This window comes from Erithacus rubecula (assembly GCF_903797595.1).
Source record: "Erithacus rubecula genome assembly, chromosome: 6".
In the NCBI taxonomy this organism is placed as follows: domain Eukaryota; kingdom Metazoa; phylum Chordata; class Aves; order Passeriformes; family Muscicapidae; genus Erithacus; species Erithacus rubecula.
The window spans coordinates 51023835-51044411 of NC_136688.1; the positions used below are offsets into that span (position 1 = coordinate 51023835).

At 45.0% G+C, this 20577-nt stretch overlaps 1 protein-coding gene across 1 annotated transcript in view; it reads right to left on the reverse strand.

Annotated features, from left to right (window-relative positions):
* LOC306803461 (tumor necrosis factor alpha-induced protein 2-like) overlaps window positions 1–20577 on the reverse strand; it is a 38238-nt gene that overhangs the window by 7480 nt on the left and 10181 nt on the right. Inside the window, exons 3-11 of the mRNA XM_079308904.1 lie at window positions 16105–16422; window positions 14173–14767; window positions 12458–12575; window positions 8913–8987; window positions 6743–6843; window positions 5631–5723; window positions 4233–4365; window positions 3192–3302; window positions 1292–1447 (exon numbers count right to left, since the gene is read on the reverse strand). Of these exons, the coding sequence (XP_079165030.1) occupies window positions 1292–1447; window positions 3192–3302; window positions 4233–4365; window positions 5631–5723; window positions 6743–6843; window positions 8913–8987; window positions 12458–12575; window positions 14173–14767; window positions 16105–16390 (1668 nt within the window). The 5' untranslated portion in view covers window positions 16391–16422. The remainder of the gene's footprint in view (window positions 1–1291; window positions 1448–3191; window positions 3303–4232; window positions 4366–5630; window positions 5724–6742; window positions 6844–8912; window positions 8988–12457; window positions 12576–14172; window positions 14768–16104; window positions 16423–20577) is intronic.

Sequence of the window (20577 nt, forward strand, 5' to 3'; positions counted from 1 at the left end):
CACACCAAGAGAGGTGGGTCTTCAGCTAAAAGCATTGACAACTTCCAGCTTTCCACCATGAAACTAATGCATTAATTATAATGGGTCTGAGAGGACTTTAAAGAGGCCTACAGATGACGGTTTTTATTTCATTTTATTCATTGGACAAGGTAAGAATTGCTGACATATGTCTTGCAAGAGACTCATCTGTGAGAAAATAGAATTTCAGTGCCTACCATTTAAATAGGCAAGTTGTGAGAATGACTCAGCATTTGTGAAATTATTAAAACCAGCGTAGCCAAGGGAGTTTATATGCTGTCACATCTGAGTCCTGTTACCAGATTGACTTTGCAAGCACTGCTGTGCTGCTCAGTCCAGCCCCTTATGAAGCACCACTCTCAGCCTGCATCTGCTAATGAGCCATGTCAGGGACATTGCACGGCAGTGACTCTCCAACTGGACCAGCTGAAGGAGGGGACACTGCTGCCAGGACAGCCCTTGCCCTTGGGCAATTATGTGACAGCCTGGTGCCATCTGAAGCTGCTGTGTGCAGCACTGCCAATTACACCATATTATGAGTTCAGGCTTTTTAAAACTTCGGAAATTGATTCTGCGAATCAGAGCCAGCACTCCCGCACAAGTTTTCTTCAGAGGTGTGGCTCTTCCACCCAGCCTTCAGCAACATGCCTTCACCTCCTGATGGTGTGAGGTGTTCACCCCTGCAGGAAGACTCGTTCCTCCCCACAGCCGTCAGCAAGCACAACAGCATCAGCACAGTTTTGTCATGAGGAAACGCCAGAGCACAGGGAAATGGCTCAGGCAGCCCTCACCCCAGCTCTGAGGGGCTGGAAGGGGCTGTGGGGAGGGAGGAGGCTGGACAGAGGGGGAGCAATGCACCCGGGGAGGAGCAGCCTTACAGGGCAATCCGGAGCAGGTGGAGCTGTGGAGCAGCCTGTTTGCTTCATCACTCCAGAGGCTCAGGGGAAAGCAGTGCCACCCCTGCCATGTACCTGAGGTCTGATGGGGGAGCTGGCAGCTTTGGAGCTCTCACCAGCTCAGAGGAGCACACCTCGTTCTTGTGTCAGTGGCAACTGTGCAAAACTTGCCTCCTCCAGTCACACATTTCAAAACCATGAACTAACAGCTTCTGACAGATCAGAAGGGCTGTCAGCACATCTGACTGTCATTTTGGTGAAGCTTGATACCCCTGTGGTAAAAACTCTTTAGCTTTTCTGTAGCTTTCAGAGCTTTTCCTCTGCTGGTATTGTTCTTGATGACAGAGCATAAAGCTGTAACCATATCAAAGACTTACTAAGCACTCTTTAAAGATGGTTTGCATCATCCGATGATCTTCTTCTATTTTGTTGACAATCCTCCTCCTCTGCATAGCAGATGGTTTCCTGGGAGTGGTCAGGAGGGCCTGCATATATTCTGTAATGATGATGGCATTGACAGCCTCGACCAGGGCCTGTTGCAGAGCAAAGATACCCAGATTAACTTCCCTGCACTGATCAAGGTTCAGACCACACCTATACCAGGGCAGACAGCAGATATGCTGCCCATGCAGATGGCTGTCCAATTTCTTTGTTTAAGTTTAATTTAAAATGTTTGATCTAACACTTGGACTACCTCTAAGCTGCATGTGGATGACATAAACCTTGATGATAAGAGGAGATATCAAATCAAAAGCAATGGGACCAGTTAGGTGAGCCAGAGGTCACTCACACTCCAGAGCTGCAGTGACATTTGCTTAGCTAACAAATATATCACCTGGGGAGATCTTGGGCTACAGACAAAGCCAGATGCAGCCTCCCTCAAGCATCCACACTTGCCACAGGGCCCTTGGGCACACAGTTGTACCTGGGCAGCTCCCTCTTAGCTCCCACTATCTGCTGAGAACCCCAGTGCAGAGGCTGTGCAGTGCTCAACAGGGACAGTAAGTGTTTCTAACAGGGGGTGGGTTGCTGAACAGAAACTACATTTTGTTAGCAATTGAAATCAGAGCAGGGTTAGGCTGCAGTCCAAAGGTACAGGAAATCCCTAGCTATGTCCAAAACAGACAAAGCAAGAGACAGAGAGCTCTGCCACAGCATTTCACCACTGAACTGCTGCTTGCCCCAGCACTAATATGACATAATGCCCGGTGACAGGCTTTGAACAACAACAGAATAAATCCTACTTTTTTCTCTTCCATTACCTTTTTCCAAATTGCAAAATGTTAATTAAAATCATCACTGACAGACTGCAGACCTGGGAGTCCCGTGCTTAGGAGAACATGTGGCACATGTAGCAGAGGTAAATCCAGCCTGCATCAAAGAGGGCTCCCCAGGTTCCAACCTCTTTGCTGAAGAGATAAACTCAAGGGTGCTGTAAGATCCTAGACAAGTTGTTTAGGCTACTGTAAAGGTGAAAAAATGTGGGTACTTTGTAAGGTTGTTTGCCAATATTCTGAATGAGACACTATGCCCTTTAAGAATCTGGACTTTTTTACTCTTCTGTGTCCACTCTACATCAAAGGGATCAATAATCCTTAAAAATAAGGTTGAAGCACGTTAGAAGCTGAGATTTCCAATATAATGGTATTGGTACCATATAATGGTAGGAGAGGAGGGAGTTCAACATTCCCCTTTGTATTTTAGAGACACATTCAGTTTCCACATTTCTTCACTTGTTGTTTTCTCTGCTGAAATTCAGAAAGGTCCCAGCTGTCACTACCCAACCCTGGTGGATAGAGGTACTAGACTGAGATCACTAGACATTTAAATCCCATTTGACAACAGAGAATACTGCAGTTTGGATTAACATTCTAATCCTGTGCCATCCAAAGGTTCAATTTCTAGTTTTAGTGGCTTCATGGAATAGAATGGTTTGGATTGGAAGAGACTTTAAAGATCATCTAGTTCAAACTCCCCTGCCATGGGCAGGAACACTTTCCACCAGAACAGATTGCTCAGTACCCCATCCAACATGGTCTTGAACACTTCAAGAGATGGGGCATCCACAGCTTCTCTGGGCAACTTCTCCCAGCATCTCACCACTCTCACACCAAAGAACTGCCTTCAAAAATCTAATCTAAACCTACTGTCTTTTAGTTTGAATCCATTACCCCTTGTCCTGTCACTACATGCCCTTGAAAAAAATCCCTCTCCATCTTTCTTGTCAGATGATTTCCTGAATAACATCTTGTTCTCACTTTCTTACTTATTTCTTACCTCATATATAGCTGTTTTTTTCTTCCTAAAGGTCAAAAAGCTTTGCTTTAAGGATTCAAGGATGTGGCCAAAATCACTGTCAAACTTTTTGAAGTAGGCATTCAGTGTTCCCTGAAGAAAAGATACAGACAGGGTCAAAGGGTGCACATGTAGGGACACCACACAAACAACAGACACAGATTATTATGCCTTTGCTCTTTTTGCTCTTAGAAACAGACTTCTCCACAAACTGCAGTATCCTGTGCCTTCATTTCAAAGAAAATCAAAACATGAAAGAAAAATAATTCCAACTCAGGAAGGATGTACTAATTTCTCAAGCCCAAACCTAGAAGAATAAAACCTGAGCCCTAGGCCTCCTGTTCCCCCCCAGGGTTGCCTGTGCTCTGTCAGAGCCACCCCCAGTTCCCATGTAGGCCCATGGGACAGGCTGGCAATAAGCTCTGGAGACCAAAACTGCACAGTGCAGCCAGAGGTTCTCTTGTCATTTTCCTTTTTCTGCCTCCAGCTTGCCCAAGGGAGCCTGAGCAATGAGGCTGAAGATGTCCAAGGGAGATTCCCAGGGAAATTAATAGTATCACACACTGTTAGGAGCCTTGAATTCTGTTTTCCAGACACAAGGATGAAGGGTGTCTGGGCCAATAGGAAGATATGAGGAAGTGTGAAGGGAGTGGACCTTATCTCAAGGGAGGGACACAGTTCTGGTCAGCCTTCTCTTCATCCTGACTCCCCAGCACAGCCCTGGGTTATGTGAGGTATCACTGTCCTGGGAAGATGCTCAGCTGCTGGGAATGAGGAGGTACCAGGTGAAATTCAACTTTTGGAGCCTGGGCAGCACTTCAGCAAACACTACAAAGAGTGAAACTGGGGTCCCAAAACTGGAAAAGGTGAAGCTGTCCATATACAGATTCTGCCAAGGCAGTGGAGAGTGCTAGGCTTGAAGGCCAAACTATGGTTTCAGCTTTTCCAAATCAGGACATGAGAGGGAAGTGCATGCCATCTGTATGGTCTGCAAATAGTGAGATTTAAATGGGCCTTCCATACCTTGACTTTAGAAGTGGTGGTCTGCAGAAAATGCTCCATAATGTCATCTTCCATCCTGTGTAGGAATCCATTTACCTTAACATTCTGCTCAGTGCTGACACTACAAATGTATGTTAACTTACGCCAGACAGTTCTGTTAAAAAAAATAAATATGGAAAGTATTGATCAGATCAAGTCATGCTATTCTCTCAGATCAAAACTCTTTCTATTGTACCCACACAGCTGCCTGGGTAATTGAATGGACACATGCTGAGGTCCAAAACTAGCTCAGTGACCCACATTTGTGCCCACTGCCACAAGGGCATGAAAGCCCCGTGCACTTTCCACTTGTACCCATCACTAGTGAGATCAGATCAGTAAAAAAGTTCTAGTATTCTCAAAAATGAGTAAGCATGAAGCAGACTCAACAAACAGAGTCTGGGTGAGCCTCCTATGTGCCTTTGACAACCTACAAATACAAGACAAACAATTGTCTTCCATCAGAATAGTCTTCCAGTCAGCAAATCCTGGTTAAAATTATCACCAGCTTGAAACTAGACATTTTACATTCTGGAAAGGCTCAGTGTGCAACTTCATTCTCAGCAAAGCTGTAAAGGATTACATAAAAGAGACTCATAAGTATTCAGTCTAGGATCCAACATCAGCAACATGCAAATACAACCAACAAAGCAGCTACCTAGGCTCAACACAAGGTTCTGATGTCAAGTAATCACTGTGTATATGTTGGATTTTGGCATTTTGCTGACTCCAGAGATCCCTGGATAACTTTACACAGGAAGAAGAGAAGCAACCTTGTTTTCTTCGTTGCTGCAAATGCTTCTGAAATTAGCTCGTAGGTGCAAACATCCTCCTCCACCCTTCTGTGCTTTATTGCTTCCCTCCTTCCTAGCAACCCCAGGGAGAGCCTGGCATATTCCATGGGGTTTCATTCAGCAGAGCATTTAAGATTCCACCTCCCAAGAGCACTAGCACACACATCTCATCATAACCTTCATGAGGCTTTCCTGCTGGAGGATGATCAGGCCAGGGAAAGGAGCAACATCACAAGCCAGGGAGGGGTTAGCTGAGACAGTGTCCCCACACATAGCACTGCTGCCTGCCTCCTGCTCAGGGCAGGAAGGGGGAGATGGCTACAGCCCCTGCACCTGCAGGCCTGGGAGCTGGCAAAAAGTGGCAGTACAGCCCTGTGGCCCTGGTCACAGCCCCCATCTGCCAGGGCAGCTCTGGAAGGGTCTTGCTGACAGCAGCTGGCTTCCCCCACGCTTAAAGGCTGGTGTGCACAGGGTTGGATGACCATATCCAGCTGGAGGCGAAGTTGGCCTCTACCAGAGTCAGAAGGAGATCAGACCAGCAGAAAACTCATTTTGCTCCTCATGTCATGAGGCTCTGTTTTCTAACCTGAGAATGCAGCAGTTCTCCAGGATTTGTAAGCTGCTGCAGATCTGCGGGCCATCATCAAGCTGGAGAAAGCTTCTTATTTCATCTTCATAGCTAAATTAAAACAGGAAAAATACCTTTAATCTGGTGTGCTCCATAACACATCTAACAGCAATAGCAAACTGAAGAAATATTCAGTGATTATTTGTCTTTTTATCTCACTGTTTCAATTCCCCAGGTGGGATTTACAGCATGACAAAGATAGTCTCTGTCCTGCCCAGCTGCTGAGGAAGAAAAACACAGGAACAGCAGGGAGAGCCCTTGAGCTGCCTGGGGACCTCTGCCAGGGACCAGGAGGCAGGAGGTTGATTTGCTACACTTCCTTCTGGGAAGTAACTCAGGCTTAGCTGATAAAGCTGCAGAGCAGTGTCTCAGTGTGAATTAACAACCCACAAGGTCTCTGAACTGCTTTGTCAGTCTCAGTCTCACAAAGGGCTTCTGCACAACTCCATTTTATAGGGATTTCTTTCCTCTCGTCATGTGGAGGGCCAATGATCTTAAATCAAATCTCCATCCAAAATACTACCAAGTACAATACTACCAAATACTACCAAGTAGTCCTGACATTTTCTGCTGTGGGGGATATATGGGGAGAGAAATACCCAAGAACAAAAAACAGATAAAGAGAGTCAGAGGAAGTGATGAGAGGCCAGATGAGAAGACATTCATTCTCCCATGAGAACCAGGACAGGGCAGAGCTCCCCACCCTCCCACAGAGCCAGCAGAAAGCACTGTGCCTGGGATGCACAGCCAGGGCAGGAAGGGCCAGGCCTGGGCACTGGACAGTGGCTGCCCCTTTTCCCAGGTGTGTTTAAAATCTGAGCCTCTCCAGAACTCCCCCCAAGGCTTTATCCTGTCCCAGCTACTCCAGATGCACTTTGTTCCCTCAGCTTTAGCCCAACAACAAATACTAAGCACACAAACAGCAGTGAAGTGCTGTCTGTCCAATAACAGCTTGATGAGAAACAGCCATCAAGATCCAGGTGAACACAGCATTACCAGCTGCTTCACCAGGATTTCTTACTTCTGAGCATTAAGAACATTACCAAAGAGGAAAACAACATCCTTCCTACCTCTCCAGGAACCTCAGGCACTCCTCCAGGCACTCAGCTTCCACCTTCTCGCTCAGGCTCTCGCTGACTCGCCTGGCAGCCTCTGTCTTCTCTGTTAGTATCTGTGGATTTCAATGTGTGAGAAGAGAATGGCCAAAGCCATTTGTGCCCTATGCAGTGAACAGGAATACATCCCACTGCTCACCCTGCAGCAAATCCCTCTGCCCTCTAAGCACCAACTTCTGCTCAGTTTTCAGAGACCTTGTGGAAATAAATGTATTTTTCATCAGCCTGATTGAAATGCCTGACCTACACCTTTGCTACCATTGTTTGTGGTCAGCAGGCCTGTGCTAGGGTAAAAGCTTATCCCTGCTTCTCTGCTGGCCACATCCAGCCTGACAGATCAGCTCATACACAGACCTGCCATCTGCAGGAGCACCTGTGCTTCTACCTGACTCACCCTCACAGATGAATTTGGGTGCAGCCACTGAAAGGAAGGTTATGCAGACCTGTGTGCACAGCCCTTCTGTCAGGGTCTCTATGGATGCCCAAAGAGGGCAAGTGGCACCTTCCAACCACCACCACTCACACCTGACACCTCTCTGTGTGTCAAACCCTACAGCACATGTCCTGCCCCACCGAGCCCAGGTGTCTGCAGGAGGTGGGCTGTGCCAGACAGCTCAAAATTCACCCCATATCGGGCAGGCTTGAGCAGGTGGCAACTTAATGCTGCCCATTAGTTGCTCTGTGGAAACAAAAGCTTGCTAGGGGAGGAGAGCCAGATGGATAAAAGGAGACAGATGGACCCATATGCTGTGCCCTCACAGTGCTCGTCAGCCAGAGACAAAGGGTGACTCACATCATGAATGGGTTTTTCCACTGCTCATAACAGATGCAAAAGCTCACCCAAAGGGACAGGATAAAATACGCCACCCCAAAGTGTCAGAAAACCACAGCTGATGAGTTTCCATGACACCTTGTTCATTTTCCATCTGAAGTTTAAGTGTCAGCCTGAGAAAATTGAGGAGGTGGTAATTTCATAAGGCTTTCCTATTAATCCATCACCCACCCCAGAGCATTCAAACCTGTCAGTTGCATACACAACAGAGTGAATCCACTCATGCTGAAGCATGGCCAGATGTTACAGATATGAGGACTATGGGATTCAAACCATGCTTTGTCCTAGTTCCTGTTAGAAAACTTTCCACTGTGAGCCAGGAGCAGGGAAAAAAACCATCTTGGTATCTAAAAGTCACCCTAGCACAGATACACCACTGGGCATATCACTGGGTATATTCCATTGCTTCAGCAGGTGCAGGGCAAGGCAAGGAGAAAACAGTCCCTGTTGTGAGCTCTGCATTTGGTGCCTGGGTCTGAGATGAGCCAGAAAAGCCAGAGTTTGCCTGGCTCTCTCAGAGTTTGTCCTCACACAGAAAACCAGCTGCTGTTGATCTGCAATGCTTCCAATGCCTGAGGTTGTCTGCCATCCCAAAGGACCATGGAGCTACTTCCCTCCCTCATGACCTGAAATGAGACTGCCATTGGGGTGGTGGAAGGCAGAGAAGAAAGATACAGTCATGACAGCCCACAGCCTACCCCTGATCTCCAGCCTCACTTGAGCCCAGGATTTATTTTAATCCTTCTGCAGGTCTTGATCCAAGCACCCTCTGCCCACAGTACGTGCTGCTCCCAAGTCAGCAGGGTGTGCTCCTGCAGTGCCCTTGGAGCTGTGCTGGGCTCTGCAGAACCCCCACACTGTCTGACCCTCCAGGGCAGCAGGGATGAGCAGGGACGAGCAGGGAGAGCCTGCCTGCAGTTTGCACTGCCAGACACTGCCCTGCCACAGCTCAGCAGCTCTCCCTGCTTTTGTAAAAGTGCTCTGCAGAGCTCACACAGAGCAGACTGGGTAACACACACCACAACTTTCCAAATGGTTACATAAAGATCCAGGAGCATGCATGAAAATGCAGCTTAGTACGGGATTTTTTTCTTTCTTTCTTTATGTATGCCCAGGACAAAAACAGGTTTGGGAGCAAACAGGCATAGCTTAAGTATGGCAGCCAGCTTGCAGGCTTTTAACACATTGAGCTTAGACTGAGACATGCAAAACTGAGTCTTGCCAAATCTCCACATACTTGTGTGCACAAACAGGGCTGCCCCAAAGGGAGATTTTCAGTTCCCCACCATTTACCTCAATGACTGCAGCATCTGCACGAGGTGGTTTCCCAATATCAAAGGCTTCTTTCAGTGCTTTCCCTACTTCCTTCTAAATGATAAAAGAAAATTTAAAAATACAGTTAAGACACAATGGCATTCATAATGAGCCTTTCATTATCCATTTGGACTAGATGAATTTCTACCTCCATCTTTTTGACTGTCTCATTTAGCCCAAAGCCTGGCTACTTTCCAGCTGACCTAATAACATTGTTCTGTTTTGTTCTACATTGTTTGTTTGAGTTTAAATGATTTGCAGCTTTCTTTCATCCCAGTGTCAGCTTGGGTTATCTACAGTCTTCCCTAGTTAGCTTAGCTCAAATGAAGGCGCCCACACAGCAAAACAATGCTTAGACACATCTCCATGCTGCCAGCTACTGCAGCCGAGATTTTCCACCCTTCCTCTCTCCAACCAGCAGAAACCAGCCAGCATTAATTAAAACCATTCCCTTGCTTGAGCCAGGGTGAGTGCAAAGAGGAGCTGGGTTAGTGTTTAGAGCTACTGTCATGGTGAGATGGGCCCCATGAGGCTGCACGATGGGAAATTTCCCAAGACTTGGCTGGCTTATGCTAGTTTGAAAAAACAAAAACTAGCACAAAACTAGCACTGCAGAGAAAGGGCTTGTTGCTTAAAACATGATGTGACCTTTATAGAAGCTTTAAACTCAAAAGTCTGGTTTGCTTATTTATTCTTTCATTACTGAATCTTCCTCCAAGGAATGTAAAGTCTGATCTCCCATTTTGGTGTTTGTTCTTTTCTGGCTGATGAATTAGGAAATTTGTGGCTGTCAGCTGAAGAATTTCATCAAAAGTATATTCAAAACAACTGCTCTCCCACATTCACTGAAAAGTGTTAATCAAAGACAAATAAGCAGTTGTAAACAACCCAGAAAAATTTCATTCCTCACAAGAGCCATCACCTGACTGTGAGCAAATGTGTGAACACTATGTGCTGAGATAGCACATCCCAGCAGAGCTGCACAAACACTTCAAGCCTGCCCCCCACAGTGGGACAAAGCATGGCTTAGTGAGGAACTGGAAAGCAATTAATAACTTGTTGAGGACAGCACTTAGTTGTTTTGGATCAGATGATGTGTCTGAATTAGAAACAGCTTGTCTGTAGCCCGTATTGATACCAGCACATCAGGCACCAAAACTCCAATGTGGAAAGGACCAAAACTTCTACTGGAATAAACAGGCCCAGTTTACTTCTTGTTTCTTCCTGTCTGATCAAAATGTTGCAAGGCTTCAGATCTGTGGATGGTCAGTACACCTGTTCTGACTGCAGAACATGAATTCTCAGTCCCTCTTTTTATCCATTTGAAAAAATAAAGGGGTGGTGGAGAGAAGATACAGACCCAAGTGATCCTTTGCAAGTCAGTGTGAGTATGAGAATGAGCCCTGGCATCATGATGGAAGGTCTGCCTTGCACTTTTGTCAAACCCCCCAGTACAGCAAGGGCAGAAGTGACAGACTGGCAACCCAATCGGTGGCATCAGCATTTCCAGTTCACCAACTCCATAACCTCAAAGGCACAAAGCTCCCTCAACCCAGACTAAGGGGAATACTGCCTGCATGCAAAGCTGAACAAGTTCCCCATGTTGGAGTTTTGAAGTGGTTTTGAACTCCACGTGGTATCTGGGCTCTCAGCACTTTCAGATATGCTCTCAGTTCTCACCACTCATTTCTGTTTAAAGAACTTTTGGTTTGCACAGGTATCAGGCTGCCAAACTCAATGATAAGCCAGGTACTGATAAGCAAAGTAGGCCATGGCTTATTCCGGGCAGGATCTTCTCATTCTGAAAAATTTAGTCATCCATTGAAGTGGCAAATAACACACCATGTGATTTAGTCACAATAATATATGACAATAGTTAAGAGATAACAGTAAGATATTTGCTCAATAACAACTTCCTGTGTATTAGCATAATGAAGGGCTGAATTAACCTAGAAGCAGAAATAGAGGGATAAAGCAGGTTTCATAAGCTGTGCCACTGAGCTGAAGAGACATCCATAATTTTTCCATATGGAGCCAGCTTATGTCCACTTAAGCTCATTAGCTTGAATCTGGAGCTGTTCCCAAGCTGGCAGGTTTGAAGCAAGCTGGAGCAATGCTGTGCTACACTGTCCAGTACTTCCAGCTCTGTTCTTTCTGTACAACTCAGCACCACATAGAGCTGTGATGCTTCAGGATCCAAGGTGGCATGAAAACTCAGGGCAGCATGGCATAAAAGCTCATAACCACTGCCAGATTGAGGTGAGCCTGCTCAGCACATGGTATATCAGGAAAACAGAAAGCCCATGGTTAAGCAAAAACATTCTTCAGCTATTACATTAGAGGGAGCTAAAAAAAGAGTTCAATTTCCCATCAGTGTTAGTCAGCATCTTTAAAGGCTTGTCAATGACTCAGTGACTTGCTCTAGGATAATCTCAGTGGCACTTCCCTGGGTAAAGTCACCTCCTTCATTGAAACAAATGCTAAAAAAGAAGCTTAAGAGCACATGGTCTTCCCCAGTGTAATGATTAAAAACAGCCCATAAAGATACTGAAACCAGTAGGCTTTAAGCATATTGTCACCAGCTGGCACTTCTACTCCCATGCTTGTGACTACCTTTGTGTTCTCCTTCAGGGAGTACTTCTTGAGGAAAATCCCTGCAATTTAGAGTACTTTCCCTGGGATGATTCAGCAGTTTGCCATGGAATTTCCCCTCCTCTGCACCCCAGGGGCTGGTGGAAATGGAAAGAAAGAGAGCTGAGTGTGGTAACTCCTGCTGTTGCATTTCAGCTTTAGCTGAATAAAAGAAGCCCCACTGAGGTTTCCAAATAACGTGGTTTCCTCTGGAACTCCCTGTAGCTACAGCACATCTTCCTTGCTTCATTTGTATTCCACATGTCTCAACAGAGTTCTTCAAAGGGGGAGCTTTGCTGAGAAAAGGAAGAGATGCTGCAGCTGCAGGGCTGGGGTCACCTGTGGGATCATAAGGCAGGATTCTCTGTGGAGAGCTGCTGGGTGGGCACCAGCTGCACATTTTCTTGTGCTGAGCTCTGGAAATAATCTTTGCTCTAACATCAGCAGTGTCAATCTGACAGGCTGAAGAGGATTGTGAGGGGTCCACACGCAAACAAATGTAGCAGCCTCAATATCCTGCACAGCTGAGGCAAAGGGGCTGTAAAAAAACCCCTTCAATAAGGAAGTGGGTTTCACCCATGGTGTCCCTTTCCTCCAGATAAATGGGCTTTTGAGCAGAGCAGATTGCAGCTCTCTGAATATACAGTGGAATGAAGAGAGATTTGCAGATGTTCCAGCATTTCCTTGCTAAGGAACAAGGACAGGGCAGCCTCCCTTTGGCAGCAGACAATCCTGGGTCTTCACACCTGGGCTCTGCAATGAAACTCGGTCAAGATGGAGATCTTGGGACTCACACATGCATGAGCAGAGCTGGCTGTTTAACAAGGGCACCCCTTAATTTAAAACCACGGGAGTAAAACCGGCAGATCGGGGTAAAACTCCTGAGTTCTTACCCGTGCGATTGCAAGGAGCTTTTCCTCAGTCCTCAAAAGAATCCACACGAGGCACTGTGCACCAAGGGAAAGGCTGTGCTGGGGGCTGTGCCCGGCTCTCACACACGCCTGGCTGCCACTGTGAGCAGAAACAAGAGCTCAGCCAGAGGGGAGCCCACAGCCTCACACTCAGAGACAGGGTGCCCTGCAAGAACCCAGCAGCGCTTGCCATGCTTGGGCAGCCACAGCACAGCAGATGATCTATTCAATGGCCTTTTGCCAGCTTGTCTTTTGTGCTGTTTCTTTTCCTTCTTCCTACACTTGCTGCCCAAGTTAAGGTTTTGGCTTGTTGTTCCCCTCTCCCCTCATTGCTGCTGCTCAATTCCTTCTTAAGCCTGGGGAGAGTCTCCCAAGCTCACTTGCATGAATGCACAATTTTGCAAGTGTCACATATTCTTTCTGAATGAAATGGGAAGCAGCTACATACCAAGACAACTGCATCTATGCATGAACTTTCACAGAGGTTGCAACTGTATTTAGAGAGGAAAAATCAAATGCTGAAGTATGGCATCTCTGCTCTTCTCATTTCCACTATCATCTACTAATACAGTCACTAGTCTTAGTTGTTTGGGTTTTTTTCTTCAAGGAATTCTGCATTCATATAATACATTTTTTCCTATATTTGACCTTTCTTTATATAATTAAATTACTTAATTTTTCACCTCCAATTTTATTGAAGTTTTCAGTATTTCATCAATCTATTACTCCAAAGTTTTACCATTTCAAAAGCAGCAGTAAAAGGGATTCCTCCTGACCACATCTGCCATGTGCCTGATGATGGCCAGTGTGCACCCACCACACTGCTTCCCTCCTTCAGGAACTGGCTGGGGGAAGAGCCCACCTGATGAACTGCTAATGAGCTAATCAAGGGTTTATAAGAGTAATTAATACAGGGAACAGAGAAGCTTTAGGCTCGGATGAAAGCAATCAAATAATCCAAAAAATCTGAGAACTATTAGGGCATAAGTAGATTGGAGTTCCCAAGCAGCATTAAACCATGGACACACAGAATCAAATGCCTCATCCACAATAAAAAAAGAAATCACAACAAAGTTCCAGTCTTTGATGACACCCATAGGCTTTGAATTCACATTGGGTGAAAGGGTCCCAGATGTGCCACTCTTCAGAGGGAAAGCCATATCTGTTTCCCCAAATTTAGGCAGGAATTTAATGATCTGTAGCATATTTTTCCTGTGATCTGAACACTAATGAAGAAAATACAGAAACAAGTGGGAAAACTACAAGCCAGATAAAGCAGCAGGAGAACCAAGGGCAGAACAAGAGAAATCCATAGAGCACCATGCTGACATAAAGGTCAGGGAAAATTACTATGGGGTAATTGGAATATTATGGACCTTGTTAAAAAAGGCTTGATGAGAGGAAAGATATTGATCAATAAAGCAGAGAATTGTGCATGTCCAACAGGAGGCCAGCAGAAAAATACCTGCCCACCTCAGGTAAACCCCTGAATCTGGTATTAAGGGTTTAGAAAGAGACAGTACTGCAATGAAAAAAGGCTCTTGTTCTGATAGCACAGAAGATAAAAGAGGCAATGAGCAAACCTATACTCAGCAAGGGTCCTGATCATCACTGTGTTATCAGGAAACAGGGACTATTCTCAGAAACAAAAAACAGAGATACAGAAAAAATGTAGGAAAAAGGTCCTTCAGACATACCTTTTGTACATTTTAATGATCCATTCATAAATTAAAAGAGTTTGGCTGAAGCTGAAACAATTACTGTCACAAAGTGAGGCAAGGTGGGAGCACAGAGAGGCATGACAGCAGCGGGCATAGGTGACAAGCAATCCTGCTTCCTTGAAGACATCACTTCTGTGCTCCAGGCTGGGGAGAAATGCTGTTTCCAGGTGACTCAGGTGCTGTTTTAGTGCAGTCTCATCTGTGTTAGTAGAGGAACCAAACAGGGGAATCTGGGCAGTCATGTACTGCATTAGCTTTTCCTCCAGATCTTTTCTCCAGAAGTTTGGGCTCCAGGTGGAAACAGACTCTGTCTCTAGGCTGTTGCCAAGCCACTCTGCTTCCTTCTGCTTCTCCCACTTCAGTGATTCCCCCACTGACTGCAATGGCTCCAGGAGCCTCCTATCACTTCCACTGAGTGCTTCTCCCACTATAGTCCACATTCGTTCAGCCAGCAGTGCATAAAGTGATTCAGACTTTCCCAAACTATCATTTCCAGAATGCTCCAGATGATGGATTTGATCACAGGCTTCCAAAAATTTTCCTTGCTCAATGAATCTGCGAATGGTTTCCTCTGCAACAGGATAAGAACACAACTTGCTGTTTGTTCACTTGTCTACAGAACCATCACATTAATATTCAAGTAATGAAGTATCTAGTTTGTAAGTATTCCAAAATTCCTCAGAATCTACTCAAGATCATCCCACTTAAAGTCTACCACTAGCATCTCTCCATTTCCTCAGGGCAAGCATGTTTCCTTTTTTGTTGCTAAATTTCTTTCATCCTTTCTCCTCTAGGTTAACCAAGCCTGCAGATTAGTCTGCAGCTTTCTGTCATCGTTCCAGAGACCACCTCATGTGAGCAATGAAGGTTCATTAATTACAATCTTTCCTTAAGAAATGTGCCCTCTGTCCAGAAGAAAAGTATTAAAGGAAGGACATTAATGAACAAGCCACTAGCTGAAAGTCAAGCCTGGAAGGAATTCTCTGCTCCTCTACAGAAACCCTGGCAAGACTAAAGCACTGCAAGCTCCATTGGAAGGAAGATTTTCAGTGCTGCTTGTGTCCAGTGTATCTTACCTAGCACATCCAGCAACCAACAGAGTTAATGTACTCTCACAACAGATGCACAAGAGCTGCAGAGTTTTTCCGTGTGTTTTATAGATTACAAGGTTGAGCAATGAAGTGTTAAGGTTTGTCCAAAGGTATCTGGAGCAGAGCCCAGAGGACAAATAGAGCTTGATGAGAATGCAGGGAAAGTTAAGTAAAGTCAGAAGCAGTGGGACTTAAATAATTCAGGATACAACTTTGGATGTAGAGTGAAGAATGAAAGGAGTATGAACTTCCACTATGTTTTGCCTATATCCTTCCTACTTTTCTCTATGAAATGATCTCATACATGAAGTAAGAATTAAATCAAACAGGACTGGAAGGAGGAACATGACATGAAATAGAAAAGGGTTGATGCAAGGATGTTCAGCAAAGCAATTGGCAAGTTATTCAGGAGGGGTCTACAAGCTGCACCTATGCTGCCTCAATACATGGAACACATGGGAAATGTTTAATTGGCACAACCAGGCACCCCACCTCCCCCTCCCATCTGTGGAGGAACAGCACAGTCACATGGATGGGTGTCAGTCACAAGTACATCATCTTTCTCACAAGACACATCAGGAGTCTTTGCAGAGATAAAAATAAGAAAAGTGAAGAGAAACATTTGTGAGGCAAATAGAAATACAGAACTGTCCAGAGTAGCAAGTGTAGGGTTCAGAAGGGACAAGAATTCAGGTGAAGGATGGGGAGGAGGAGAGTGCAAAACACCTAATCCAGAAGCTGATGAAAAACAGAAGCCTGCAGGATGGGAGGGGCAGAGAAGATCCAGGTCTGGACCCAGAGATAACTTCAAGGTTACCTGCAGGCGTCTCTCTCTCCACTCCTTTCCTACTGGTTGGCCTCTTCAGCAAATTCCCTGCCACATCTTCAGTACCAGCCTTCTCCACTGTCTGCTTCCCACCAACCACAGTCTTCAGCAATTTGCCTGCCAAGGTTTTCAATTTCCCTTTCCTCTTCACCTCCTGCTTCTTTCTCTCCTCATGTGTGGCCTTGGGCAGTATTCTTTCATTTTCCTCAATCATTTTCTCTCTCCTCTTGTTTCCTTCTCCCACAAAGGCTGCCCAGGAGGGCTTTGTCTTCTTCATGATCCAAGCAGATTCAGATGCTTTCTGTCCAACTGGGAATAATATCAGAATAAAACATGAGAAACACTTCTATGCAAAGTGATTTTAGTGTCTATCTCCCAGGGAAGTTCTCTCTTCTTCTAATTTTTTTTTTTTTTCTGTGCAGCTACAGGCTTCAGCTGCCTTTGAAAAAGTCTAACCTGGTTCCTGGCTGTGCCAAGTGAGGACACTTTTATAGGCTTCCAGCCCTCTTATGTAATCCTTCCCTCTTCTGGGTAAATAATGTCAAAAACCTCATACATAATCTAACCACAACCACTCGGGGAAAGCCAGGAGCATTTTGGGCGTTTTCTAAATGATTAAAATATCCCTGCACTGCTGGTTATTTTGATGACAGTCCTATCAGTTTAATGGAGTTGATTAGTAACAATTTCTATGAAGCACACATCCTTTTCCACCCACTCCGCATGCCCAGGCTGCACCTGAGTTTTTCTTTGGCAGGGAAATCACATCTGGGTTTGGAGCCAAGTTTTGCCTCACCTCCCAGCAAGCCTAGTGCTAGCCACAGGGATGTACAGGCCCAGAGAATGGGTGTTGGTTTCCATGTTTTAGCAACACCACCCAGAGGAGATAAGAGTGATCTCAGCCTTCTGGAATGTGCAATATTCCAGCAACTATGTATGCTATTATGTATTATTTTAAATTTATATACACACAGGGATATAAATGGCATAACATTGCAGCAATCCACCATATATATGTGTGTGTGTATGTGTGTGTGTGTCCAGACACGTATGCACACACATGGATCAGTTCACCAACCAATATCCAATAGTGAAATAAAAAGAGGAGTATGTCTGTATTGGGCTGCTAAAGGTTCTGACCACAAACCACAGAAAAAAATCCTCCACTGAAAGTATCCTTTAAATCCAGGAGCTTGCATTTAAAATAGATCTTTTTTTCTTAAATCTCTACACTGCTTTGAGAACTTGGAGAGGAGTTGAAATGCTGCCCTTACCACACCCTTGTTGCAAGAGAATTACAAACTGTGTTTAATTCTCCATTCCATTATTATAAATATTAAATCAAAAATCTGAGGATTTTTATCAGCTGAAGACAGTTTGTATTAATCATTACAAGCTGTACTGTTTCGTAACCATACACTATGCAACAATTATTTTGGGGGTATGAATTTAAGGGGTGATTTTTCCACATATCATTTAGATTGTTTCAAATATGTTAATTCATATTTCTGGGTTTAATGCCTGCAGTTTCTTCCAAGATTTTCTACATTTTCATGATAGTAAAATTCCACTAATTTCCTACTTGGAAACCAAGTAAATGTTATGTTGTTCTGGCTCTTTTAGGTGCTTAATTCCACCAGCATGTTATCACAAAGCTGTTTGATTCATTAGTAACAATAGGGAGGAGGAAATAAACACATTTCATTTGGAAAGAGAAACAGAAATTCCAGCAGTGGTCACACATTTGAGCTGCTGCCAGTAGGAAATACTGAGGTTGCAAAACACGGTGTTTTCCCAGCTTGTGAATAAAGTTGAAAATTGAGAGGCTTTATACACATTCCATTTTTACCTTAATTTTAAATAAGTTAAAGTTAAAATGCTTCATTTGGAATGTTACAGCTGCACAGTATATGAATACAAGATGTAAGACGGTCAGTACTGAGAGAAGCATTCCAGGCTTGCTGAAACCCTTTAACAACATTTTCCCATGAAAACTCCAACACAATATGTTTATGTTTCACTTCATCAGCATTTTTCCAACAAGCCTGTCTCTAACAAAAACCATTTCCCTAGACTTCTCTGTGGAAGAAAATTAGATGTCAAAGTGCCAGTCCTGAAGGCAAGACTCTCTGCAGTACACAGATTTTGAACACATAATTGCAGATCATGCCCTGAACTGTGGCAGCATGATGTGTGGGAATTGCTGTGTTTTCCCAGAAAGCTTCTTTCAAGGGAATACAATAGAAGCCTGTGGAAAGCAGGGTGTGACAGCAGAGATGGACTGACATCCTGAGGTTAGGATCAGCTCTTACTCCATGGACCACTTGACCCACTCAACCAAGAGAATGTCAGACAGTCCCCAAGATGAGAGTGTCCTCAGGGCACAGTCCAGCCCAGCACTGCAGCACCAGCACCATGGCTCCTGTGTGCTGCCTTCCCCTGGCTCACAAACCAGGACAAGCAGAGGCAGAGCAGGCCAGGCCTCTGGCAGCAGGCAGCCAGGAGCACCCAGCACAGGACAGGAGGGGGATGGTCAGTCTGACCAGGATGCTGAGCCCAGCAACCCCTTGTCACCCACTCTGCACCCCCTGCCCACAATTGCTGTGGGTTGAAGGATGCTGTGTCCAAGGGGCATGCACTCTTGCAGGAGGGGACATGGCACAGAGGAGCTGCCCAGAGGCCAGCAGCAGCCTGCTTTTCTGGGCCTGTGTGCCTTAACAGCACGTGCAGGGAGTACAGGTCTCTCCCCTCTGTTACTAATGCTATGTTACTGCTCAGGCTAAAATTCTGCAGGTAAAACATGGGGATGATTTGAGTTTCTAGGAACATCATGTGCCAAGTGCTCCCATGGATGATGTTATGCTGAAACAGGCAAATCTCACAGGGAAGCTACACCTTTACATAAAAGTGTTGAGACCAAACTACAACAGAGGTTTTTCACTAAGAGTTTAAATAATGCAAAGGTGATGGTTTGCTGTCCAAATCCGTTGTTTTGGGCAAAGGAACTAGGGCACAGCCATGTTTTATCTGCTCTTTCCATGGGCTCCTGGGGTGCTCACCCAAGGGGAGCCATTCCAAGGAAAGAAGGGCAATAGGAAACCACAAGGGCACAGGACCAAGAACAAGGACAGTTGTGCTTCTGAACAAACTCCTTTGTCAGGTGTAGCAAATGACTTCCTTCTTCCTCCAAAGCCACTTTTTGGATGCCAGCCCTCTCCCTCTTCCTGGTGTTTCAATGCCTCCATTTATTCACAGTGGGATTTCTCTAGCAGGGTCATTCTCCCTGCCATGACCCTTGCTATGCTTACTGTGAAAAAGAAGTAATTTGTCTCCTAGGAACATCCCCAGCATTCAGGACTTTCCCTCATCTCCTGGAGCTCCTGGAAAAGTCCACAGCCTTCCCACATCACTGAGACTCTTTCTTCCTATCTCAGAAAAACTGTAACTCCTTTGTCTTTGGGACTTTCCATTAAAAAAGTGAATACCTTGGATAATTTTTTATATTGTTGCTCTGTTGACTTAACTCTTTATCTTGCTGTTTCCTAATTCTTCTCCCTGTATAGATAAAATCTCTTCATAACAAGTGGATTGTGTGCCTGACTTAAACAATAGCTGCTTGGTCTTGATGCTAATCGGATGAAGTCAGACTATTAGCACTACAAATTAAATGACTTTGCAGGAGTCCAATTACATTAATATTCCAATTCCAGCTAAGCAGTGATGCCCCTGCTTGCTTTGCAGGGACACTACATGAACACAGTCAGGCACAGACAATGGAAACTTTGTGTTCAGTAGCATCTGTTGTATGAAATACACTTGGTCCTAAGGCAGGCTGATTGCAGTATCTGGAGAGAGAGAGGTTTTTCACCTCCCTCTTTTGTTTCCAGAACATGCTGGTACCTTCCACCCCTTTGAACCAAAGGCATAAAACATAGCAGAAAGGAATATCAATTATGGTGATTAAACACACAGGGTATGGCACAGAAAGATCTTGGCTTCCTGGGTTATAAATCCATCCAAAACCACTCTGTGAAGCCATGCTGCAATCTGACTGTGTTCCTCCACACACACAGCACCCTTGATTTCATCAGCAATCAAAGAAGAGCAAGTCTCTATTCCAAACCAGGTAGGTTTTGTTTTTTTTTTTGTGGAGAGAGACGAAACAAAGAAACCCACAAAGAAACAAAAGAAAAGCACCCTCCCATCACATTTGTCATTGCAGCTGGCATTACCATCATAGTCACATGCAAGAGGTGACTTTGTCTATTGTGCACAGTCAGATTTTTATTATACTGAGGAAAACATACATTAATTCTTATTTCCTAAGGATAAGTCCATTTCCTAAGGAAATAAGACAACACAGCCAGAGGTAGAGTGTATCTCTGTGTTCATGTGATCCCCTGCCCTAATGCACAAGAGTGGATTTTAAGTCAGTTTTAATCAATTTTAAAGCCAGTTTCAACC